The sequence below is a fragment of the Amborella trichopoda genome, chromosome 10 (assembly GCF_054954075.1).
Source record: "Amborella trichopoda isolate Santa Cruz 75 chromosome 10, AtrichopodaSantaCruz75HAP2 v2.0, whole genome shotgun sequence".
NCBI lineage: Eukaryota > Viridiplantae > Streptophyta > Magnoliopsida > Amborellales > Amborellaceae > Amborella > Amborella trichopoda.
The window spans coordinates 1,481,454-1,508,921 of NC_142345.1; the positions used below are offsets into that span (position 1 = coordinate 1,481,454).

General features: G+C 34.2%; 2 protein-coding genes across 2 annotated transcripts; both read right to left on the reverse strand.

Moving 5' to 3' along the window:
• Positions 1-2,357: 2,357 nt before the first annotated feature.
• LOC18427976 (uncharacterized) lies at positions 2,358-5,574 on the reverse strand. The gene is made up of 2 exons (XM_006837017.4): positions 4,026-5,574; positions 2,358-3,315 (listed from the first exon to the last, which is right to left on the reverse strand). Exons 1-2 carry the CDS (start codon positions 4,575-4,577, stop codon positions 2,608-2,610), a joined length of 1,260 nt encoding a protein of 419 aa, XP_006837080.2. The 5' UTR covers positions 4,578-5,574; the 3' UTR covers positions 2,358-2,607.
• Positions 5,575-5,976: 402 nt separating this feature from the next.
• Positions 5,977-15,043, reverse strand: LOC18427975 (putative SNAP25 homologous protein SNAP30). Its single transcript, XM_011622791.3, has 5 exons — positions 13,564-15,043; positions 7,527-7,620; positions 7,313-7,446; positions 6,934-7,031; positions 5,977-6,199 (listed from the first exon to the last, which is right to left on the reverse strand). The coding sequence occupies exons 1-5, from the start codon at positions 14,374-14,376 to the stop codon at positions 6,100-6,102; spliced, it is 1,239 nt and encodes a 412-aa protein (XP_011621093.1). The 5' UTR covers positions 14,377-15,043; the 3' UTR covers positions 5,977-6,099.
• Between the last annotated feature and the right edge of the window lie 12,425 nt (positions 15,044-27,468).

Below are 27,468 nucleotides of genomic sequence, written 5' to 3' on the forward strand. Positions count from 1 at the left end.
CTCTTTCTTTTCATTTTTTTTATTCCAAATTGTCATCATCACTTGGATATTCAAGATCTGAAGTGACAATGCTTTATGACTTTGGATTTTAAAAATTTGAATAAGACCTCCATAGACAAAATCAAAGGTAATTTAAAATCTTCAATATCCGAAGTCACACTAGACTTCAAATCTTTGTGGGTGAGGTTTGTATGAGGTTGTCTCCTTATATTGTACAAATAATGCGTGCCAATAAAATTTACTTAGAGATGTCGTTTGGGTGTTGAAAACCTTATGATGACTTGAAAATCTCTTCATGCTAAATTATAAAATTTTTCAATTTAAAAAATTGTACAAGATCGAGCAAATCAATAAACACTTGAAAATAGACCGTCAAGATAATTTGTTATGGAAAATTGTTTCATGCGGGCTGGATTGCATTTCTACATGTGGTCCAGAAAATATAAAGCATCCATATTAAAGATGGATGCAAGTAGGTCTTCCATCTAAAAACAATAGAAACTAACGGTTCTTACTAGAATTATTATTTCTACTGTTAAAATATATTTATTTATTTTTATATTCATGATCTCCATGTTAAATATTACATGTCCTTAAAAATTAAGTATTTAAGTCCATCTCAAAAACATATGCGAGTTTGGCAGCATAGAAACTGGGTCTATTTATTACAAGATGTACTATTTTTTGGACTTGGCATTCTTTTTTTTCTTCGTGCCCATTCATCTAGATATCCAAATCAAGATGATCACTTGGAGGGTTCTTTAATGCTGGAACACTCTCCTTTATAGGATTTTTGAGATCCATGTTATGTCAACAGTAAATACGGTTGTAACCAAAGTCGAGTCTTGACATACAAAATCAAATGTAACTTAGAATCAAGATTCAAAATCAAATGGAGATCCAAAGTAGTAGGATCTAAACGAGTCCGTCCTCACTATCGTGAATAAAAGAGAATGGTAGGATCTAAATGAGCCCTTCAAAAAATAGGATGGCATTTTATACCTCTTGGACCAGTTCATATCATTTGTTTATGTGAAATCTTATCCATTGCGTTGTTTCTCAGTTGAAACTCTTTGTTGGAAAAGACTTGGATGTATCGACTTGACACACCACATCTTTTGTGGGATAAAAAATATTCTGAATGGGAAATTAATGAGCCGAAAAGGCTCTTATACTAGGGATTTTATATAATAAGACATTTACCATTGATACAAGGAGGTCACAATTACTCATGACCGATAGCTTTGGTGTGTTACAAAGTACAAGAAAATTTCTTCTTAACTTTGAGCTTGGTGTATGAAATAAATGTAGCCACCTAATTTCCAATCTATTGGTCAAGACTAATTGCGACCACATTATACCAAAGGTAAATAGTCTCATTGTATACTTTTCTCTTATATATTCAAGTAATGTACCTAGTGCAACCATAATAGGAAAAAGTTCACATAAGGCATTACCCTTACACTATTGAGTGCTCCACAAAAACCATCAAAAAAAGTTGTTCTAACACTAGAAAACCGTTTCACAAGGACAAAAAACAAAATAAAATCAATGCTAGAAATAATGTATCTTGTAATGCATCATCTAAAACTGTTCATGGTAAAATGTTAAAAGATATGTTCAGTTTGCATCATTTTTTTAGCTTTAAATTTATTAATTAAGTGTATAAATAGATTTTAAGGCCATCAAGAAGTTTCTAGTTCAGGATTTGAAGGTGCTCCTTACTTTTTCATTGGACAACTTATACAAATCACATCCTTTATAATAATTTGTTACTTTTGGTTTCTATTGTGCTACTCCACTAGAATTTTTATACTCAAATGAAGTAAATTTTGTTTATCATATTTTAAGAAAAGCGATTTTTTTACCATCTTGAGCCAAAATACATAGTTTAATGCTATATGTTCTGACTTATTTCGAGTAAAAGTTATCAAGGTTTAGGTATCATTATGCTTACCAAAGTTTTATGTAGACGTAAATATTAAGCTTGCTATCATTCTTTCTTATTTACTAGATACTTTGAATGCCCCTTTTTTATAATTTAGACTAGTGATTTAAAAATCATAGGGCACTGAATCGCCCGATCCAACTTGGGAATTGGTCACGCCGTGCCAATTCTATCAATATTTAGGAGGTCATCCGGGTCTCGAAGAAAACCGGCAATTTGCTATAGTAAAGTGGCATTTTGCTCTATTAAAAATGCCGATTCATCCATCCGGACCGGTTTTTGGCCGGTTCACTGTTTTTACAAGTGTTTTTTTGTTATTGCTTTATTTTTTTCTACACATTAAAACGGTGATCCGGATCAGTGTTTGCGATGCCCAATCCAGGTTCCCATCTATTTTTTAAATCACTGATTTAGACACAGGAAATCGTTTTTCAAATCTCACTGATTTACAAACAGGAAATAGCCAGGTTAAATGGGTTGCTGTCCAATTTTCATACAACAAGAGGGTGAGGAGTGGTGCAAAACCCTAAAAAAAAAGCTCACAAATTTTGAAGGCCTCTCCACCACAGTTTGAATAAAACTCAAAACCCTAATGTTACAACATCAATCGCTAAAAGAACAACTAAAACACAAGGCAATCTGCAAAATTCCATGAGATCTCAAACAACCCTCTTCGTGACGTCTTTCATCAAATCACTTATTCTAGGCTCCATGTGCAAAGGCTTTGGGGCACAAAGCCCAATTTCTCCTTGTTTCCCATATGTCTTACCATAAACCCCAGAGTCCAAATGTGTGCCCTCATCACACTCCAAAACCCTAGAGATCATCTCATCTTGTGTCATTTCCATTGGGAAATGACCATTTCCACAAACCCTAGAAATAATCTCATTTTGTTGCATTTCTACTGGGTCATGAACATTTTCACGAACCCTAGAAATCATCTGTTGGTCATCCTCCCAAGCCCTAGAAATCATGCCTTCAAGGCCACTGGAGATTTCATCGAAATGGGTTCTCCTATCATTCATGGAAACCCTAAAGCCCAAATCAAGTTCTGCAACTTCTTTCTTGAGTTCTTCCAATGAGGTTTCACTGTGATTATTGGAAACCCCAAACGTCAAATCTTTGCTCTTGACATCATTGATGGAAACCCCAAAACCCAAATCAAGATGAGCAACTTCTTTCTTGAGTTCTTCTAATGAGGTTTGACTGTGATCATCAGAAACCCTAAACTTCAAATATTTGCTCTTGACATGGGGCCATTTTTTATTAGCCCCTTTGTGATTACTATATGAATCAATCAATTCAATTAGATGAATTAGTTCTCTGGTTATGGATTTCTTGCCTTCTCTGATCATTACATTCCCACTCTGCAAAACCCAAGCAGAAAAGTTCGTTCCATAAACAAAACAATAAGAAGCCCCAATATACCCAATCAGAAGAAAAAGAGGGACCTCATATATGTGTGTGTGTGAGAGAGAGAGAGGACCAATAAACAGAAAAAAAAAAAAACATACGCCCAAACGCACAGAAAAAAAGAAAGGGGCAAAAATCAAGAGAGACCAATAAACAGAAAGATCCATAAACCCAAATGTAGAGAAAAAGAAAGAGAGAGAGAGGCAAAAATCATGTGAGGAAGAGAGAGAGAGTAGGACCAAAAAACACAAACTTGTAAACCCAAATGGAAAGAAAACCTGACAAAGAGAGAGAGAGGGTGGCAAAAATCAAAAGAAATCGAAAAAACAAACGGAAATATATCATAAACACAAAAAGGAAAAAAATTATCAACTCAAAAAATGGGTAAAATGCAGGAATAAAATGGGGAGGAAATACAGAAATATAACCAGAAAACTAGAGAAGGCAGAAGGCCCATGAAAAACGATGAAGTAGAAACAAATGAAATCATGGCATATATCAGGTTAGATCAGATCAGAGAGAGAGAGAGATGTCCAGAAAAGAAGCACTTTTAGAGAGAAACCAATAGAAAGTAAAGAAGCAACTTTAGAGAGAGAACCCAATAATCAGAAAATAAGCAACTTTGGATTTTTCATTACGAATCAGTGGGGAAAAAAGTCAGTACCTGAATGGAATCAATCTTGATGAGGAGGCTCATGGCTTTCTCTGCAAAGTCCTGCCTCACGAGCACCCTGTTTCGTAGTAGAGAGAGAAAAGAAGGGTTGGAGAGAGAAAGCTGTAGGCTTTTGAGGTGGGTTTTTGCAGTAGAGAGATTTTCGAGGTGCCGAAGTGTTCGAGAGCGTCGAACCAAGAAGGCCCGGAAGTGGGTTTGGATGGTTCGAGCTGCTGCGTCTTTTAGAGAGAGAGCACGCTCTTTTAGAGAGAAAAAGTGCGTGGGAGGTGGTGGTGGAGATGGGCGGCTGGGATTGACCGATAAGTGGCGGAGGGCGGATTCGAGGGCTGAGATGCGTCGATGGAGTTGGTGGAGAGGTGGGTTTTGGGGTGGATGAGGAGAGAGGAGGTGAGAGAGATGAGAGGCTATCGATTGGAGGAGAGGGTCAGAGAGAGAGTGGGAAGGGGAAAGAGAGGGTGGCGGTGGTGGTGGGGAGGAGAGAGAGTGGTGGGGTTGCTGGCAGCAGCAGCAGGCGTGGTGGTGGTGACAGTGGTGCGATGCCATTGAAGAGAGAGAGAGAGAGAGAGAGAGAGAGAGAGAGATGGGCTTAGAGTGAGAATGGAGATCTGGGGGAGAGAGATGCGTTAAGACCTAGAGAGAGAAACAGGGAGGAGAGAGAGAGAGAGGATGGCTTCGCGATCACGAGAGGACATAGCAGAAAAATGCAGAACAAGTAAAAAGACTTGTTTGTGGACCCCATACACAGACAGAGGACACCCTTTATTAGGGTAGAGAGAGAGTGATAATCGGGTCGGGTCGGGTCAACTTAGGGAATATTTCATGCAGAAGATGCTCACGATGGCGGATTCGATGGCCAAGAACTCCATTCTCACTTGGTCCCAAGTTAATATTCAGGAAAAAAATATATACAAATAAAAAAATTAAAAAAGGTATCCATTGCCTCTGGGCCTGGAGAAAAGTATTTGAAGAAATTCGGCATATCATAACTACATTGACCTTAAATACTCTCATAAGGGGCCTATTAGGGAGGCAAGTTTCCTTGCTAAGGAGAAGTAAAATCTTCTACATTTCTCAATTTTGTGCTCACATTTTAGAGTCTTGTATAAGGCTCAATTTTGTAAATACACACAGCAAAATTCACGTAAATCAACTTTGTACCTAACCAAATAAAAAATATTTGTAAGGGAAATTCATCAAAATATACATAACTTTTTAATAGGTTACCTATGCTATTTACTTAATTTCAAAATACCTGTCAAAATACACTTGATCATGAGTAGAAATAGTTGAACAAGAGACTCTTCAATTGGTAAAAAGCTAGGTGTATTTTGATAAGTTTCCCGATTTTTAAAGATAAAAGAAAAGAAACTAAGTTTATAACAAGGTCAAAGTAAAGTCCAACGCGCACACATTAGCTTTTGTTAAGTTCCTAAAATTTTGTAGGGTTAGTGCTAAAATAGACTTGGTTTTATAGCAAGGATCGCATATCACAAACGTAATTAAAGGTACAAAGGCAACCCACAGTCTAGGATTCATTAACAAACTGGGGAGACGCCTAATCTCAACTGTTTTTAAGTGACAGAGATGGTGGATGACTGACTTCATTCGCTAGCTTACATGTATAATGTGGAAACCATAATATGCATGTCTCATCAACAGATACCCAAACAGGCCCTTAATTCGTGCGAAAACGTTGCATACAAGCAATGTTACGGCTGTATCATGTAAATCACAATATAAATGTATAGAGACATCTAGCTATCTAATCTTGATTGCACAGCTCCACCGAGTGAACTAATAATTTCTTTGTGCATTAATTGTGACTGGGACAATTAACACCAGTACGTGATATTGCTTTCAACTCACTCCCAACTGCTCTTTGAGTATACGGTTGTAGGTCCTATGTATGCAGAGAGACATGGAGAAAGGTTTCCCAGCACTATGAAAAGCAAACAGAAAAATTATATTGCACTAACATCTTGAACCAAAATATGTCCATTAACATGCACCAATTGCACTCTGAAAATCGAGCAATTTAACAGTTAAAAGTTTGACAGGAAACAGTTCACTTCCGAAGCAAGTGTCGACCTCGAAGGTTTGCATTTTTAACTCTGAAACCCAACTCATCAACATCATCGTTGAGATTATCCAATGCTTTATTTTGCCTGCAATTTTATCCAAGGAAACACTTTAGCTCTCAATGTCAGAGAAATGGAAGAAAAAATAGAAAATATATAAACACATAAAAGAGTGACACGTTCATTTTTGGTAGCCCATCATTCTGAAAAGTTGTTCCCAAAAGTGTGGAAATTTCCAGCAAGATGAGTGTGTGGATATACAGAGAGAGAGAGAGAGATCATGCATCATGTTTAAAAGTAGAAAACCCAACATGAAACTCTAAGCAAAATGCCTGGAAGTTTCATACTAACAGAGTAATAAAATTATCAAAACCACATTAACAGACAACCACAGGGCTTTACAAAAATTTGGGACGAAAAAAATAAAGAAGATCAGGACAATTAAGTACATATTCCAACATGAAATTAGGATATTGTTGTTAGACATTCAACTACAGTGATCATTTCTGAAGTACCAAGAATAGAGAATGACGTTAATATCAGAGAAATATTTAATTGGACAAGTATAAAATAAAACTAAACACATTACCTTTAGTTCTGTTAGATGTGAAATTGGGATGTGCAGGAGGTGTTCCATTGACCATGTTCAAAGTCCAAGAAAATGAAAATCTTTTTTAGAATTTGTACAGAGAAATGGCACACTCCTAGTCACCTAATCTCACATCAGACAGGGCCAACTGTGACCTTTTTGTATTGAAGGTAATAATGATCTCATAGTATACATCCTTAATTTTTGCAATTCCTGGAAGTAATTGACTAACCCTTCTATTTCTGATCCCATATCGAGAGCCATGTCCTTTAGCTCTCCCAGCATGTTGCTCAAATCTGAAAGAGCATCATCCTGCTTTCCCTTCTGTAACTGTTTACAGCAAACCCATAAAAATTGTCACAGAGAGAGAGAACTACAAATCGAAACAGATCAATAAGTCTTGTTCATACACACAGCGTGAGAGTGAGAGAGCACTTGATGAATTTCTTACACAAATCAATAATTCTTAAGAGAGGGAGAGAGAGTGAGTGTGCGTCTGTGTGCATGAGAGAACACTCGAATTTTTTATGCATATATATATATATATATATATATATATATATATATATATATAGAGAGAGAGAGAGAGAGAGAGAGAGAGAGAGAGAGACCTCAATTTGTTCAAAAGCACTCCCTGGAGGCGCAGAAGAACGCTGGTGACTGCTTGAACGTCCTTTGGGGCTATGACTGAGACCCAGCCTCTCCCTTTGCTCTAAGTGGTTTCCTCGTCTTTTGAATGAGTCATCTGTGAATACAGATACCAAATTAAACAAAAAAACAAAACAAATAAACCAATCCAAAGTCACATGATTCTGGCAAACTTGCCTCGCACAATTGTAGGACCCATGATTGCTCGGGTCTTTTTTGGTTTCCAAGTTTTAGAGAATATCCCACCAAGACTTCCAAGAAGCTTCTCCCCCTGAATTCAAGAAACAACCCATGAAAACAAATAATTAACAGCAAAATGAAATTGTAACAATGTTCCCATAACCAGAAATATAGGCAAATTCAGCTGATAAGTGATGGGTACATGGTTGGCCAATAGCAAGCATCCTTCCAAGTACTAAATGTTTCATGTGCTATGGAGTATAGAACCTTTACAAAGATCACTACAAGTCTCAAGGTTTAGCGTAAAGAAATATTGTGCATGTGTAGCAATGTCCCATACCACAGAAGGACAATACATGGCACATGCATAAGGCCACACACACGATCTCTTGCCTTCTCACTCAAATGCTCTACTCATATAATGGATGGTCTAAATGATTTGTTGCAATAAACACTATTTTTAGAATTAGAAATCCTAATTTTTTTGCACAACCATAATGTTTAAGCAGAGATGATCGATTTATAGGTATTTTAACACTTAGAATTGCAATTTTTTATGAGAGTTTAGGTGAGGCTTTACTTGTTTTGATAAGGCTGCAGCCCTATCAAACTATTCTCTCTCTCTCTCTCTCGTTATATATATATATATTAAAATGCATTAACGGTAAGAAGAGGTGATACAAAAGTGTAAACTATAAAAACGGGGGTAGATTGGCCCACACTAGAACTTCCACTACCCAGGGCGATCCTATTATAGGGATAGCCTCAGGCACGCCGGTCACCATTTTGACTGCCTAATAACCAATTTGGTCCCGAGGTAAGGAATAATCAGTTACACCAAAAGATGTAGTCAATACAGCCAGAACCACACCTATATATATATATATATATATATATATATATATATATATATATACTACAAAACGCCTATAAGAGAAAATGAACAGTGATTTCACCTACTCTCATCACCGTCTAAAGTTCATCGCACGGTCACAATTGTCCTGTAGTGTTTCATTTTTTTTTTTTTTCTACAAATTGGAATGACCTGAAAATTGGAGCGTGTGTTCATCAAAAATAGGCGAATCTACGAAAAACATCAAAAAAATATTTTACATAAAAAAAATTGACCAAAATACCACCGAAAAATTTTGGGGGTATTTTGGTCAATTTATTTTTTACCAATTATTATTTTTATATATTTTTATTAGATGCGCCTCACTAAGATGTACACATGCTCTAAATTTCAGGTCATTTCGATTTGTAAAAAAAAAAAAATGAAACACTACAAGACAATCGTGACTGTGCGATGAACTTTGGACGGTGATGAGGGTAGGTGAAATCACTATTCATTTTTGCCTATAGGCGTTGGGAAGACTTTTATATATATATATATATATATATATATATATATACACACGTTCCAAATTTCAGGTCATTCCGGTTTGTAAAAACAAAATGAAAAATGAAATACTATAGGACAATCGTGACTGTACGATGAATTTTGGACGGTGATGCGGGTAGGCGAAATCACTGTTCATTTTTACCTATAGGCGTTGGAAAGACTTTTTCATATATATATATATATATATGAATAGTGATTTCGTCTACTCTCATCACCGTCCAAAGTTCATCGTACAGTCACGATTGTCCGGTAGTGTTTCATTTTTCATTTTTCATTTTCTTTCTACAAATTGGAATGACCTTGAATTCGGAGCATGTGTACATCTTAGTGAGGTAACCAAAATACCTTTGAAAAGTTTCAGGGGTATTTTCATGTAAAATACTTTTTTGATATTTTTTGTAGATTCGCTATGTTTTACGAACACACGCTTCAAATTTCAGGTCATTCCGACTAATAGAAAAAAAAATGAAACACTACTGGACAATAGTGACCGTGCGATGAACTTTTGACGATGATGAGGGTAGGTGAAATCACTATTTATTTTTGCCTATATGCGTTTTGTAGTATTTTTCTATATATATATATATATATATATATAGGAAAAGTCTTTCCAAAGCCTATAGGTGAAAATGAATAGTGATTTCGGCTACCCTTATCACCATCCAAATTTCATCACGCGGTCAGGATTGTCCAATAGTGTTTTATTTTTCATTTTTTTCTACAAATTGGAATGACTTAAAATTTGGAGGGTATGTACATCTTACTGCGGCGCATCTAATAAAAATATAAAAAAAAGTATCCGAAAAAAATAAATTGACCAAAATACCCCCAAAACTTTTCGAGGGTATTTTGGTCAATTGTTTTTATGTAAAATATTTTTTTTATAATTTTTGAAGATTCCCCTATTTTTGATGAATACACGCTCCAAATTTCAGGTCATTCTAATTTGTAGAAAAAAAAAAAAAAATGTAACACTATCGGACAATCGTGACCATACGATGAGCTTTGGACAGTGATGGGGTAGGCGAAATCACTGTTCATTTTCACCTATAGGTGTTGCGTAGTGTTATATATATATATATATATATGTTTATTCAAAAGGTGTGGTTTCTATGAGGTTGCAACCTTAAACAATCCAATTAAGGCGCACCTTAAAATTTTATCATAACATGTAATTTTGTTGTAAAATTTTTTTAGTATTATCTTAAAATCTATTTTCATACCTAATTAGAAAATTTTAAAATCCAAAAATTGTTAAAATCAAGTAGATCTATAAATATATGAAAATCTTGAAAATGGACGTTCTAAATAATGTGTTGCAAGATGCACTATTTTCGGGACTCAAATTTTTTTTTTTTTCATATTCATACATATCGATGTCGAGATGATCGATTAGAGGGTTTTTTCAACATTAAAAAAATATTTCCGATTAGATTTTTGAGCTGCATCTGTGATTCTACATTTTAAGGTTGCAACCTTATTAAAACTTTTCCCATATATATATATATATATATATATATATATATATATATATGGGTTATGTTAGGATACTCACACTATGGAGTAATTTATCATTGTACTCAACAAATTTGGACACTTATATACTTTTGTTTTGTACATAGAGTTTTTTTTAGTAAGGGCATTTTTTGTTATTAGGAGAGACGTGACATCATCTACATGGTTTGTGACATCACCCACATGGAGCATTAAATGCCACTAGTGTGCTCCATGTGGGTGATGTCACACCCCATGTGGATAATGTCACAACCTCCTAATGACCAAAAATACACTTATGATAAAAATGTTCCATGTACAAAATAAGAGTATAGAAATGTCCAAAATTTGTTGAGTATATATAATAGGGATGGCATACATATGCCTTGAATGTCTAAAAGCAGCACACCCCTAATTTTGTTCAGTCACCCTTCTAATATCTTTGACTAGGTTCCTATTCTATGTTGCTACATATTTCATATACATCATATGGCCCCTGAAGAAGAAGAAGCCCCATAATGGTTTGCACAATGCCCAAAGCTTGCATGACAAGTATGGAGGATGCACAACCAAACCAGCTCTCTAGGAAACTATGGTCAAACCTGATGCATGTCATTGCACCCATGCATGTTCTACATCAAGAACATGGGCCATCTGCAACTAATATGTAAAAAATTATGATCATTGCAAATTCTTATACCATATGCATACAAATATAAATAATCAATACACTCATACATGCATGCACGTGAAAATACATACACATATAGGCAGGGAGAACCGAAAAATGTAATGATTACTTATCGCATCCTTTGCTTGAAAAATCAAGCGCCGGGCTGCCCAAGAGGTCAGGAGGCCTCACCAAAGCATATAGGCCTACGTGGGCAGCTTAGCCATTGAGGTGTCTGGGTGTCCGCCTAGGCATTCGAGGGCTCGCCTAGGCGCATTCAAAATATCAAGATTTTTTTGAAGATTAAATTTCTTTTATGAACTTTTTAATTTCGTGCATAATAGAAAAGCCTTCAACGCTATACCTTTTGTGGCTTGAAGTGCTTGTGAAAGAAGACTCTTGGCAACCCATGATTACCAATTCAACACAAGATCTATTGCATTTTGAAAGGTTAGTTTATTTTAATTTTTTTTTGTTTAGGGGTTTCGTTGTTTCATATAAATGTTGGGTGGTTAGTTATTATCATTTCTTTTTTTGCTTGTTTGGTTTTTATTCTTGTATTTCTTTTTCAAGTTTATGTTTGGAACCTTGGATTTGGGGCCCATATTCAAGAGTGGGTTTTGGTTTGTGTTTAATGGCATTTTACTAAGATTGGGTAACCAAATTTTAAAACAATGTCAATAAACTTAATCCAAATAGATTTATCTACTTTAGTGGCCTTAAATTTGTCTCTCAATTGAAATAGTAATCTTTCAAATTTGTGTTTTACTAATTTTGTTTGAAAGTGTTAACTTTTTTGTGTTCTACTAATTATTTCTCAAAGTTTGCTAACTTCAGTGTTTGAAATTTCAGGGACTTAGACAATGTTTTCTATTTCTATTTCTGAAAAGAATGGTTTCTGACATAGTAGGATCAATTTGGGCCCCTCAAACACATTTATCAGGCCTATAACCCCTCCTTCCTGGATGGGCCGCCTAGGGAACTAGGCGCCTGCCTAGGCAGCCTGGACCCTTGGCCGCCTAGGCAGTCTGGACCTTTGGCTGCCTAGGCAGTCAAATCCGAGTTTTACAACATTGATAACATAATCTACTTATGAAATATAATATACTCTTTCTTTGTGATTTGGAACTTCTTGGGAAATACAATTAGGACATACAACGCGAAACAGTGGAAAACAAAATGGAAATTCCAGAAACACGTCTCAAAACTACACTGGAAACAAAAGGGAGTCGTATTAGAAATAGAATGAAGCATCTAGAAACATAATCCATGAAAACAAAAACATATAGCATACAGCAAATCTACATCTTCTATTTTTATTGTATTTTTTTGATGAGCTTAAATAAATCTAGAATATTAAACACCATAGTCTTTGTGAACTAGCTGATATGAACAAATGTAAAGGGTTTTAGAGAATAAGTCCTTCAGATGAGATATCTTTTTTTGGGGTATATCAAATGAGATATATTTTAATGCAAGGGAACAAGCTTTCAAGGAAGACTGTATCCTCTCAGCCACAAACTTCAATGAGAACATTTTAATCACTAGTTTCTTATCACAAGTTAGGTTATTTGCCCTAAGTGGTTTGTATAATGCTTTGCCAGCACCCAGCAACCATCATCTTAGGCATTTCTTTTGATGGTATGTACTCATTAAAGCGAGCAACATAAAATGAAATGCACTGTAATTACCATTTCCAGTTTCTCAACAAATATTAGAGTGCATTGCCTAAGTTCCAATCACTTATTATAAAAAGTACAAATAACTAATCCTTAAATGCAAAAAGCCTAAAAGAGCACAAAGGGCATCCAAAGACATTCATATACAGGAAAAGATAGCAGACGATATAAGAAAAATATAGAAAAAATCAGAGTAAAACAATAATTGATTGCAAGACAGTGTCAAAAAAGGAGAAATTACATGAATATATAAACTTGACCAGTAATATTTCTCAAAGCGTCTAATCCCTTGTAAGCAGAAAGATAACTAGCCATATAACCATTGAATTGATGAAACACACCACGGGCAATGGGAAAACAGTAGAATAGAAGAACAAAAAATTAATAAAACAAAGGTCAAAAGAAATTACTGTAACAACACAAGAGAACAACACACCGTGGCAAGTCATCAAAGCAGTAAAAGTGAAATTACATGGATGTATCAACTTGACCAATAACATTTCTCAAAGACTCAAACAACCGCAAGGATCATATACCTTCTAGCAAGCAAGAAAAATAACTGAATAACTCATAAAAGCGCTTGTAACCGTGGTGCAGATAAAAGATACCTCTAGCTACTAAAACAATCAAACTAAATGACCAAACAAGAAATGCAAAAAATTATACAGCAAATCCAAGGTTTAAAATCATCCATATGCAACTTGACATGACCATCTTTCTTCTCTGTTAATTATCAGAAAACCAAAAAGGAAAAGGACTATAGTGAGAGAATCAAAACAAGAGACTTACTTTACTAAGATCATGATCAATATCAGCAGCCACGAGATGGGTTCGGTGAATTTGCTCACCCTGTTGGTGCAAAGTGATCAAAGTCCTCGTCGCATCCTCTTTCATCTCCCCTGCAATCTTCAAACAATTATTGACAGTTGTCGTCGTTTCCTCTGATTTGTACACTGCATATTTCTCCAATTCCTCAACAGTTTGATTCTCCAAGCCACCACTGTCCCTAAAGTCATTCTTATAATGGTTTCTAGCAATTGAAAAACCAGTGGTGCTAGATGAATTCCTTTCTCCCTCATCAAACAATTGCTCTCTGTTCTGGATATCAAAATCTGGGTTCAAATTGATCTCTCCTTTTGTTTTCTTAGCAGTGATTTTTTGAGCCTGTAAAACACTACTCTCCTTCAATTTTTCCGCGGTTTTCATGGCTGATTCCCCAACTGATAAGGCCTTATCCTTCACATGAGAAACAAATTTCCCACCCCTAATTCTATAAGAACTCTCATCAGACTTTGGGGTTCTATGGTTTGCTTTTTTGGGTATGGAAGGGGTTTCATGGTCTTCTTCTCCATCACTGAAAGGGTTTCGGGAGAGAGAAGAGGTCTTAGAATTAGTGGATGAAGATCCACGACCTTTGAGATGAGCATCATCATCATCAAATGGGTTTTTTGAGAATTTGTCAAGAACAGGTGCAGAGGAGGTTCTTGGTGGTTTGGAATCAGACTCAGAGTCTGAATCGAATGGGTTTGAGGACCCGAAATCACCAGATGAATGCTTGAAAACCCTAGGTTTGGGGGGTGTTCTTGAGGTGGGTCTTGACATGTTGGGTTATATGATATTTAGATAGGGAATCAAAAGACCCACGAAAAGTTCTTTAGAGAGAGAAAACCAACAGACGCAAAAAGAAAGAGAAATAGAAACCAAGCAGAGATGGGGTTTCCCTAGAGAGAGAAGATGAAAGGACCAGGAAGAACAGAACAAAGAGAAACTAACAATAAAAGTCAGAGATGGGTTTTCGTTAGAGAAAGACGATGAACAAACCCCAATAACGGGAAAGACTGAAACTACAAGGAGAACAGAGAGAGGATGTTTATATATGCAAAAATAAGAGAAGTCTCAAACCTCAAGGGAAATAAAGAACTTGGGTAATATGTAGAGAGAGAAAGAGAAGATTGACAGGTTCAAGAAATGGAAACGAGTGAGAGGAACCAGATATGGGTTTCCTATAGAGAAAGAAAATTGACAAATTACAGAAAAACCACAATGGGTTTTCTATAGAGAGAGAAATAATAATAAAAATTTATAACAATGCTTACGAAGAAATTGGGGCTTTGGATTTTCTTTTGCCAGTCTTCTTAGATGAAAGTTGGTAGGAAAGTGGAAGGTCCCCTACGCTGATAGAATTTGAACAAATCCAAGAGAGAGAAAATACTACATTGACAGAGAAAAGGTCTTCATACTGGTTATTTCGAGGTTGTATCTCAAAAAACCATGAAAAGAACAGAGAAATTAATACGGTCAATAAATAAGTATATGTACAAGAGGAGGAATTACTATAATGAATAAATTACAGAATGTGGAGCGGATGAAAACTGGAAAAGGGGGAAAGGAAATAGAGAGAGGAAATCGACCGTTGTGGAGTTTTCTACACGGGTTATTTAATTGCCAGCACGCTCCTTGTTAGAGAGAGAAAGGGAGAGAGTAGTAGTCTTTTGCTGGCCGGTGTACTTTGTTGGGTTAGAGAGAGAGAGAAGGTTGTATTATGTGCTTTGTTAAGTTTAATGGAGAGAGAAGAGCTCAAAAAGAGATGAGATGCGGGTGGCAATGGTCGGGTCGGGTCGGGTCAGGTCCAACTGGAATCAGACCCGGAAAAATGATATGGGACCCATGCCTGGAGCCGACATGACCCAAATTCACCGGATCTTGACCTGACTAGATGCAAATTCGTCGGATCCAAACTTGGATTTGAAAATATAGTGTGGGACCCAGATTCGTCTCAAAAATTAAAATATTTATATATTTAATTATATTTTATAGATTAGGATTTGAAAATTATTGTCGAACTTGGACCCAAATAGTATTCGGGTCTAAGATTTGGATCCGGACAAAACCTACCAGGTCCAATTTTTGGACCCATACTCGGACCCGGATTGAGTCTACTCCTTGGTTCCCGAGTCCATTGCTAAATTTAATGTTCAGATAAACTGAGAAATCAATACATAAATAAATTTTTGGAAAAATGCTAGATATTTCATCTATTTTTTATTGGGGAATTTTTTTGAGTTCGTGGATTAGTTAGTTTTATAAAATTAGTTGGGATAAGATATAATGACATGTACATGTGATTCAAGAGGTTTTCAAAATATTTAATACAAAAATCCTAACTTCAAATAAAAATAGGAAATAAACTTTTCCCATAAGATAATCGACTTCTACTCTAGCCCATTAATTTAAAACCTGGATGGGCCGGTAAACTGGGCATCCAGAAATCTGGTGCGAATCGGGGAGTCACCACTTTAGATCAATGAAATGGATTGATTAAGAATTTGTCAAAAAAAAACAGAAAATTAAAAAGGTTAAATAAAAACATAATCTATGGAAACAAAATGATGCAGACCGTCCAGATGACTTGGTTTCTTGATAAACTCGCCCAATTCACTAACAAGAACATGCAATTCCAAGGGAATCAAATGAATTCTCAGTACTGACCGGATCCAAGTAGGTATCGAGTCGATATTTTTAAAAATATTGGTCTAGCGTTAGCCACTTTAGAAAATAGGGTTTGTGGACACCAAATTTATTTGCACATATCAAAATTCAAAAAGAGAATTTCAATTTTTAGGAGATATTTTCAGTAAACGCCAGTGGGTGTTAGTCCAGGGCTTCCCCAATAAACGTTTTGTGATTAAAAGAAGAAGACATTGAAATAATAATAATACTAACAGGGCCTCCCAATACTTGAATTCTTTTTTCTTTTTTTAAAAAAAATTCTTTATTTCCTAATGTTAGTGATTTCGAGCTCGACTTATTTTTACTTTTATTATTGAAAATTATAGAATCTTTTGCCCTTTATGCTTATAGGTATGAGCTTATAGAATCTTTTTTATAAAAAATAACCAAGCAAGTTAAAGACTTTCCTTTTTCTTTCTTTTGAAATGGAATATACATAGGTCCATGATGCATGTAATTCCTACCCATCCGCTTTATGAGTGGTGGTGAGCCCCCACGACCAAATTTGATGGACCATGGATGGTCGAGATTTAATTAGTGGCGATCCCCATTTGGAGTCATTGAAAACTCAGAGTCTCGGCTCTAAATGTAAGTCAGGTTAGGTTTGGTGTTCAATTTTCTTCCACTAAAGGTTTCATATCAGTGTTGGAGAACATGGACTTTGTTCGCAACTTGTTGGGGTCTTGAGCCTAAGGGTCTGTTTGGCTACCTGCAAAAGCCTGCCCCTGAGGCGAGGCTTCTCCTAAGTAGAGTAGAAATTTTCGGCCGAGTCTTCCGTAGAATTAGCCGAATTCCCAAAAAAAAAAAAAAAAAAAAAAAAAAAAAAAAAAAAAAAAAAAAAAAAAGCAAGTATTGGAGACCTGTAGAGTTTAGTTGGTTTCCATCGATTCGGCTAGAGAATCGACATGCGCCAAGCTCGGGTAACTCGCTTCCCACACATGTTGGTACCTTAGATGCATAGATGAAATAATGAGAGAATGTCAACAACGTAAATCAATTCAAAGTCAATTATCATCTTCTATTTTCCTTCCTACTTTTCATTTTATTTTCATTCTTTTTCAAGTTGATTAGGATGGGTAATATAAATCTATCTCTATATCATATGATAAGTTCATATCGTTTTTCAATTTTGTTTTCGTTTCTAGACAGTGGCATTGTAAATCTCGCCCGAAAAATTAGTCTTGTTAGACAGTGGCATTGTAAATCTTGCCGGAAAATTTAGTCCTGGCATCATAAACTTGCAAACTAATCTTTTTTATTGGTAGGTTTAGCGATAAACAAATTCACAATTTCTATGTTTTTCTCAAAAGATTAAGAATATTATGGTAAAAACAAAAAATTCTTGAAGAATAAGCAAGGGACCCTAGTGACCTCCATATAAGTTAAGGGATTGTATACAATGCGACCATGTACCTTTGATGCATGTAGGTCACAATTACTTACAACCATCCGATGTAAAAACTGATAGCTTGGGTGTGCCAAGTTTGAGAAAAATTCATTTGAAGTTTGAGCTTGTTTGATAGAATAAATGCAACCATCAAAATTTACATCCAATGCTCAAGATTAATTGTGACCACCTTTGATCAAAGATAATGGTCTCATTGTATACTTTTCCGTAAGTTAAGGATGTCATATTACTAACTTTTAGTGTTGTGTACGGAAACTCTAAACCCGACAAGTTGATTTTTTGGCAAATAAATTACGAGAAATAAAGCATAAAACACATGCCACAAGAACACAAAGATTTACATAGTTCATCTCATAAGGGCTACATCCACTATACTAATGAAAGTTACATCAAATATTTTGGAACAAATCTCGACAAAAAACGAGTCGAGCAAACCCTTTTAAACCACTATCCCTTTTTTCTCTTTACTTCGGTCAACTATTACCGACAACATCAGATAAAGATGTGAGATCAACAAGAAACTAACTTTCACTCTAATTAAAAAGGAAATCATCCAAAATCTCAATAGGAACCACTTCTCTACAAGAAACAAGTCTCTCAATCTTCAGGAGTCTAAAAGAGTCACTATCACAATGTTTCTATCCAAAAAAATCCCTCTTCTCTCTAAAAGGAAATATTGCATCTTATGCACAAGAAGCCGTACCCCCTTTCTCTATAGAGGAACCATCATTCCCATATGGTGACCCAAATAGGAAACACAAGTTCTCTACACTTTCATCCAATAGGAGTTCATACTAAATAAGAAATTTCATATTGATGTTACTTATATCTCAAAAGAACGAGAGATATATCCAAGATTCTTAATCATTTTGTATTTCTATTACCTTTAGGAAACTTATCAATATCAATATCAATCCCATAAAAAATAGAAGTATGCACGTACATTTTCCTAATGGACATCATTGATCGCCTTGCTACATGCTACAAAGTGAGATCTAGATCATCCACACAATTGAAAAAACCAAGGTTTGTATAAAGCGTGTGGTTTGTATCAGCCTATTAAAAAATCCAAGCAAGTCCTACCTTCAAAGTTTGTGGAAAGGCATAATTTTCATGTCTAAATTTTCAATGATGATCTGAAAATATTTTTCACATCATATTTAAAACTAAAAAAAAATCCGGATCAAGCAGATCTACAAACTGATGAAAATATTGAGAATAGATAATCTAGATAATGTATTACAAGATGTATATTTTTGCTAATTTCAAATCTTGTTTTTTCGACATCCCTACATCTCGAGGTTGAGATGATCAGTTAGAGGCTTTTCAACATTGGAATAACATTTTTGGATTTTTTTTAGGCAGACCTTTTTTCAACATTGTAAGGTTGCAGGCCCTTAAACTTTTTTCTTGTTTAAATCAATCACACTAGTGTCATTAAAAAAAAAAAAAAATCACTCTCATGCGTGTGATGTGCGTTTTAACAAGTCTTACAATAGTACTTGGGATCCATCAGCTATAGAAAATTTATTCACCAAAAAAAAAACAATAGAAAAGTTTTCAAAACCAAGTTTGGCCCACCATTTGAAATTATGAAATCATCTTATCCGTCCATGTTGTATGAAGTAACGCAAGCCGTTCATTTGGTTCTACTATCGAGGACCCACATTAATGAAATCACCTCATTAGCAAAACATAGAAAGATCTAAAAAGCATAGGATGTCACAAAACAAAGGCAACTTTTGGACCAAGAATGCATCTTTCTTTACTTGCTCTTCTTTCTACAAAGGAAAGAGGAAAACTTTAAGGGAAATCTTTCTATGGTCCCCATACACGCATAAGTTGTGCATGTTTGGGGATTGAAAGTAATATGTTCTCGATAAGATATGGTTTGTTAGTAGTGAATTTTTAGCAATGCTGCATTCTTTTCAAATTATAATTAATGTATAACGTTATTATCAGTTTATTGTCACTATATAATTATAAAGGCTGTCAACTTCCACGTAGTATAAACTCAAATAACTGTAATACCTGACCCCATATCTCTTTATCTCCACTTTGATTTGGGTTAAGTAGGATTTATCTGGAGAGCATGCTGGTTGTGGCTAAACTCCATTATGCAGCACAATTATTTAACAATATGTTAACCATTTAGTGACTCTTATTAATTATGAATAATCAGGACCAAATCAATTATTGTAATTTAGGCAAGACAATTGTCCAATCTTGATCGGAGGTTGGCTGGCAGTAAGTTGGCAACAATATGCCACGTTAATTGTGACCAAACAAGAATAAATACCATTATGGTATTGTTGGCTCACTACTAGCCGTCTGATGAAGACTAGATAGTTGTGGGTTCTTAGATCCATGGTAAGGTACTATGATACTAGTGCATACAACTAATGAAGTTAAGCCATACGAAAGATCTATGGCTACCATTTGAAATATCAAGGCAATTAATGGTTAAAGGCGATTTACATAGCATTTTCCAAATATCAAGGCAATTGACGGTTGAAATATCAAGGCAATTAATGGTTAAAGGAGATTTACATAGCATTTTTCAAATGGTGTGGTTTCTATAAGGTTGCAACCTTAAACAATCCAATTAAGGCGCACCTGTAAATTTTATCATAACATGAAATTTTGGTGTAAAGTATTCTTAGGCTTATATCAAAATCTATTTTCACATCTAATTGTAAAATTTGAAACTCCATAAATGGTTAAAATCAGGACGGTCTAGAAACATATGAAAATCTTGAAAATGGGCGGTCTAGATAATGTGTTGTAAAATACACTATTTTTGGGACTCAAATTTTATTTTATTTTTTCATATTTATACATCTCGATGGCGAGATAATTAATTAGAAGGTTTTCAACATTAAAATAACCTTTTCCGATGGATTTTTGAGGTGTATCTTTAATTCTACATTTTAAAATTGCAACCTTATATAAACCTTTTTCATTTCCAAATATCAATGCAATGAATGCTTGAATGAGATTTACATAGCATTTTCCAATAGGTCAGAGGGGACCAAAGATGAAATCAAAGACATTCTCGAGGTTTAGTAGTCTCTTTCAACAATGTTTATGAAAAAAGAAATTAGTAGCAAATTGCTTAAGAAGGGGATCTCAAATGCCTCCCTCAGGCTCTAAAGTTTTGTTCTCTTCTTTTTTTTGGTATTGTATACTATGAGACTATTTATCTTTGGTACAATGAAGTCACATTTATTTATAACCAGCCACATGTGAAATTTGATGGCTTGGATGTGTCACAAAGCTGAAAAAAACTTCTTCTAAATTTGAGCCAGATTAAATGCAGACGCCCAATTTTACATCCAATAATCAAGATTAATTATGACCTCCATGTATCAAACAACAATATCATTATATGCTGTTCCTTTTTGTCTTGCTGCCCAAGTGGGGGTTTGTGGAGAAACTCTACCCGTTGTATTAATTTGTCGAGTTTTACAAGAGTTTAGGAGCCAGTCCTCGTTTTTCACATTATTTACAATATATCCTCACTACAATAGCTCTATCTTTCATGCACATAGGAACCTCTCCACATATGCTCAAGTGTCCACCACGAATTTTTATTCTTCTCTTTTTTTCTTCTTACTGTGGTGATCTTTTTGGTGCACAATTTTGAATCATCCAAGTAATCTCCTTTAATATCCCTTGAATAGTAGTAGACTCGACCAAACCTGAGATTTGATGGGTAGACCCGACCTCAGATCTAGATATGGGTCCAAATTTTAGACCCAAAAGGTCGGCCCGAATAGTCTGATCCTGGTTCAAAACCTAGAACCAAATACTATTCGGGTTCGGGTCTAGCCTGACCCAACCCGTTAACACCCCTATTGAATGGTATGAAATTGGTCATCCCTTGAATAACTTGCTTTAGAAAGCTATCCATGTAAAACCATGATGCTCTAGGGGGTTTTGGTTTTCCCCATATGGCTTCTAATGTTTAAAGATAGTGAAGTTTAAGATAAATGTACATTGGTTAAGTCTAGTGACATTATTTGATACTGATTTTCGCCTATTAGCAATGGTTTTGCTAATAATATCGTATATCGTGCTACAGAAGCTTATAGCCTAAAATCTGTTACAGAAAAAATACCTTTTTCCTTTGTGATTAGGGTGATAAAAGTTTGGACAAATATATAAATAGATCATTTATTTTTAGTACAAGGAGGTCACAACCATTTTTGTCCATCAAATTTCAAATCAAATGGTTGTAAGTGTACTTGTGAATATGCTCAAAACCCAACAAAAAATTTCTTGAGCTTCGTGATACCCCCCAAGATATCCAATCGGATATCTAATGCCTAAGATTAGTTGTGACCTCCTTGTACTAAAGATAAATAGTCTCATAATATACAATCCCTAAAAGTTTATGGATTACATAATTGTCTCTTTGTAAAAGGTGTCTTTTATTGCTTGCATGATTTACTCATTATATGCTAATATTTATTAAAGAATTGAGCAAAGAATTCATTAGGGTTGGGGGATTTTTTCTTGGATTGACATTCGATGTGTTGGTAATTTCTTCAAAGGTTACATCTCTTTGGAGTTTGTTCGTTCACTCAGTGATTCGGTTTTGTTTTGGAATATCCTATTTAAGAGACATGGGTTGCAGTCTTCCTAGAAGGTTGCTGTTGGAGCAAGTGGCCTCCTGTATACCAACACTGATATTTACAATCAGCATCATCAATATCATAGTTTTTTTCTAATTAATTGGGAGTGATTACACAAATCCCGATCCCCATTTTTGGGTTCATGGAAAGTTCTGACAAAATTTTATGTTGGCTGCTTACCTAACACAATCCACCTCTTTTACTTGGACTTGAGAAGGGTTAAGAAAAAGTTCACGGTCCTCACTCTTGTTAGACCAACACTGACATTTAAGATGATAGTTATTAATATTATTACAATGAGGTCTCGAGTTCAAACATGGAGATTTACCATACAAATTTTTTTGTAAAGTCGTATATAGCCGGATACACCTCTGTGAGCTAATGAAGCTACAATTTTTTCTAATGAAGTAATGAAAATTACAAGTTAAGATTAAAAAGAAAACTCTCCTGTAATTTATTAACGACTATAAATATATTTTTGAATAATAGAAATATTGCAAGAAATTCACATGAATATAGGTTTGAAGGAATAGGAGTGAAATTCCATGCAAATGCATTGAGTTTGGCATTTGAGAGCTCCATGGCAATGTATTTTTGTGAAGAAATGTTTGGCATCACATGAAAAGATTTATTTCAATAATATAAATAAATTTCAAAGAAATTAGTATATATATATATATATATATATATATATCAACACATAATATGAGCAAAATATCAAAACAAGAATACATTACACTTATAAATGCTTCAAAAAGTTGGGCATGCGTGAGCCTTGATCAGACATTTCTTTCAGGAGACAACCTCCAAGTGGTACTTGGAATATAGGTATTTGATTAAAGGCTTGTCAATTGCTTTAATTAAACACATTAAAACTTTACATTGTGTAAATTCATAAAGGTCAAATGTATATATATTTTAAACATTTTGATAAGGGAAAGTATACAATAAGATCATTTGTCTTCACTACAAAATGGTCACAATACTTACAATCAGAATCAGACAAATGGGAAATCACTCAACTAGGGGTATATCATTAATTATGCTCAAAGTTCAAGAAAATTTTTGTAAAATTTTGTACATAGAATTGACATAACTCGAGCTGGCTGATTTCATATTTGGTAGCTAAGGGTGATTATGACTTTATTTTACGAGAGATAGACGATCTTGTAGTATATTATCCCATTGGACTAAACTATCATATGCTTTTCGTATGTCAAGTGTAGATTTGAGGATAAACAAATGTAAATGTAAGGATAAAATAAGTTTGAGGAAAAAAAAAGAGGAATTGTTTACAAATAAATCATTTATCTTTATTCCCACTCATTAGATGCCAAATTAAGTGGATTGGGGTGATTTATTTATCTTTATTCCCACTCATTAGATGCCAAATTAAGTGGATTGGGGTGAGTCATGAAGTCTGAGAATTTTTATTTGGAACTTTGTGCCTAATGACACTCTTACAACTATCTTCTTGAAATTTAAAAAATAAGAATAATTGTGACCTCTTTATACAAAAAGTAAATGATATCTTTGTAAACAATCTTAAAAAAAAGAACATTGCAAGCACCTCCTTGATGCTCCAAATTTCTTGAGCAACTGTGATATCATCAAGATCTTTCACATAGTCCTTTTTAGGGGAATGTACACTATTTAGTAGATGTAGCACAATGTTATATAATGCGCGATGCTTCGTACAATTATTTAGTTCACAATTGGACATCTCTAGGAGCACGTATAATAGTACTAATCTACAATATATCATAGAAACTATAAGTTTTTTTCCATAGTAGTACTAATCTACAATATATTGTAGAAACTATAAGTTTTTTTCTTCTCTTGTTATTTTTGTTTTGGACTCGTATGAACCTGTATAGAGTTGTTTTGGACTCGTATGACCCTGGATAGAGCAGAAAGATAGATAAAAGACAATAATGATGATGATGATATAATATTCTAGTGGCAAAAAATTTTGTGCTCATATAGGAGCATGCTTTCCATTTACTCCATCGGGTAACGTCCAATCCACGAATATTTTGGGGACCTCGAAATTTAAGAGTATAACCTCTTCAAACCATAAATTAACCTCAATATCAAAATTTACAGTTCACATTCTCTACTCATTTGAAATAATACAATGTCTCAAACTGAACATATATCATCCAATTTTTGGAGGATGAGATCTAAGTGTCAAAAAAACTCGAAGTTTAAAATTTTTTTTTTTAAAATAATCATCTAGTGATTCTTAAGTTGTTATCTAAATTTTTAGAATAAAATAAAATCACTGAAGTTCTACCCAAAGGAGTAAATACACAACATATATAGACGCTCTATACTGTTTGTATAGACATACTAAATGTAGCATTATTGGGAATGATTGGCCCATGGAGCTTTCCATGCACTTGGCCCATCTAGACCGTAGGCTCCATTGACAAACGAAGCCAATGGTGATAAAATTTGGGACCCACATGAAGTTTCATGTGCTCATAGTATATAGAATCTAACGGAATAATTTCCCTTTTGGTTATTTTTCCTATTTGTGGATTCATTGTTTTGGGTATCTTTTCTATTCATTAATATTTGATGAATGTTAAAGTATTTTGTTCATACGCACACTTGACCTGTGAAGAGACTCTCTCTCACCAATTGGCAAGAAATGGTTACTATAAATACCAATTTATTATGCCAAAATTTGCTACTCCCCCGAGAGTACACTATCCATTTACTCCCTTGGGCAAAAGACATGCTTGGTATACCATTTAGAACTCAAATTAAGGGATGTAATCTTTACAACCCATAGACTAAACTTAGTAAAAAGATCTTTTTGAAACAAACTCTCTTAGTGCAAAAAAAAACTAATGCTTCAAGATTGAATTGAGACCGTTCAATTTTTGAAGGGCTAGCAAAACTCAAAATTTAGATTTTTTCTTTTGAAAATAATCATCTCCTAATTCTCATGGGATAAAATTTTAGACCAAAAAAGTCTTCCTAAATAGGTATTTTGAGCTAGGAAATAGACATAATATGCTCTCATAAGAGCATAGCATATGCGCCCATTTATTATGAGGGTTTTTGTAGTTAATACCAATTATCATATGTAAAAGAAAGTCATAATTGGGAGTGGGTTGAGGTCGTAGTGGTAGCATCGTTTGAGCCTTAGTTACCGGTTTAGGTTTCCACTTCCACTAACACATTCGAAAACCGCTAATTATTTCTAAAAACGGGCAGACGTCTTTATTTTTCACTGATCTGCCCAAAAAAAAAAGAAAAAAAAAAGAAAGTCGTAATCACTCATAGTTGGTGAAATTGAATGGTTGAGAGCACTTTTTTTTTTTTTTCAGATGATTTTCTCATAGTTTGAGTATGGTCAATGACATACCCAAGCTCCCAATTTCACATATGATGGTTACAGGTGATTGAGATACTTTTTTTTTTTATCAAAAATATATGGCCATGTTATATATTCTTTGTTATTTATTTAAAATAATTAATATCAAGTGAAAAGAACCAAAGAAATGGAAAATGACAGGAAAAACAACAAAAATAACTTGCACAAGAAAAATGAGAAAAGCTAAAAAAGAATAGAAATTCCTTAGAACGGGAAATACTCAAGAAAAGCGTGATATATGCACAGATAATTAAATCTTACTCACTCCGGTTCCAATATCATTGAGCTTTGTTCACACCTTATCATAGTAAGATAAATTTTAGACGTTTTAAACATGGGGCAGTATTTTATGAAGTTGTAGTTTTATACAACCGCAGCTCAAATCCCAATCGAAACACAGACTGGTGCTAAAAGACTGACTAATGTTTCTCTACCTCGATAATCATGGATCTGAAAAAATTTCAAACCCTAAAATTAATTCATCTTGCAATATTTTTGAAAAATTCGTCTGACTTATATTATATATAGAGCTAACCCTCATAATATTTTTTTGGTTGCACCAACGGCAGGAATGGATTTTCATGATAAGTTTTAGTAAATTTTATGTTGGTTGCCTACTTAACACAACCCAATCCCTTTAATCGAGCATGAGATGAGTTAAGGGAAAGTTTAATATCATCACCTTTCTTTGACCTGCAAAAATGGATTTGTATACAATCACAATATTTTCCAACACTAAATATGTTTTTTTTATGAGTTCTAATGTACGACCATACCAAATTTTGTAAAGCAGCGGTTTCACCATACCCTCACTCTTTAATTATTAGTCGTTCAAATATGGAAAAAGTCGATGTAAGACTTCAACCCAATGGTTTAAAAAGTGGATCGGTGACTCGGATCGGGCATCTCAAAAACCGATTCGGATTGGCGAATCAGCGATTTGAATCGGGAATCGGCTGACTCGGTCAGATTAAAGCTTCAAAAAAATCCGAAAAAATTATGAAAATTCATTATAAATATTGTTTTTTAAGAATCCAATAAGAAATGAAGGTACTACATTATTAACTTCCATTTTTTTCATCAATTTGTGAATATTGAGATGCTCTTTTCCTGTATAAACTTATGTTAACTATTAAATTTGCATCACATAAAAGAAAAATCATAGAATTATCATAGATAAAATATATAATTATACATGGACTATTATAAAGAGTAGACTAATCAATGAAAGAATGGCCATTAAAATCTCGTTTTGACGAAAAACCCTAATCCGCTAAAAAAATCCAAATTATTACAGTCTAACTAACTATAATCCAAAATTATTAAAACCTAACTAATTATAATATTATATACTGAAATTATAATTATTAGTTTACATTTTATAATTATTTTATTAGATAAATAATAATAAATTAAAAATATTTTATAATATTATCTAATTTAAAATGTATTATTGACAACTGTAAGAAAAATAGTACATTACATAATTTATAATGTAAAAATTAATAAATAAAATAAAAGATTTGGTTATCAATGTAAAAATTAATAAAATGCGTACAAATTTTGGAAATAACACTTCAATTTTTCAAAAATTTATTTTTTTAGGTTTCAATAATAAATTTAGTGAAAGAGATTGTTAGTAGAAAGATGGAGATTTCAAATAGAATAAACTTTTTATGTTTTAATTTTTTATGCTTTTCATATTATTTTAAAAAATAATTATACAACTATATACAACAAAAATTAACTGC

Bases quoted from the DNA above. Each gene is read 5' to 3' on its own strand.
- LOC18427976 (XM_006837017.4), bottom strand. From the start codon at position 4,577: ATGGCATCGCACCACTGTCACCACCACCACGCCTGCTGCTGCTGCCAG. The intron at 3,316-4,025 runs GTACTGACTTTT...TGGGTTTTGCAG, and splicing joins TCAAGATTGATTCCATTCAG to AGTGGGAATGTAATGATCAG.
- LOC18427975 (XM_011622791.3), bottom strand. From the start codon at position 14,376: ATGTCAAGACCCACCTCAAGAACACCCCCCAAACCTAGGGTTTTCAAG. The intron at 7,621-13,563 runs GTAAGTCTCTTG...TCTTGAATTCAG, and splicing joins TTGATCATGATCTTAGTAAA to GGGGAGAAGCTTCTTGGAAG. The intron at 7,447-7,526 runs GCAAGTTTGCCA...CTGTATTCACAG, and splicing joins GGGTCCTACAATTGTGCGAG to ATGACTCATTCAAAAGACGA.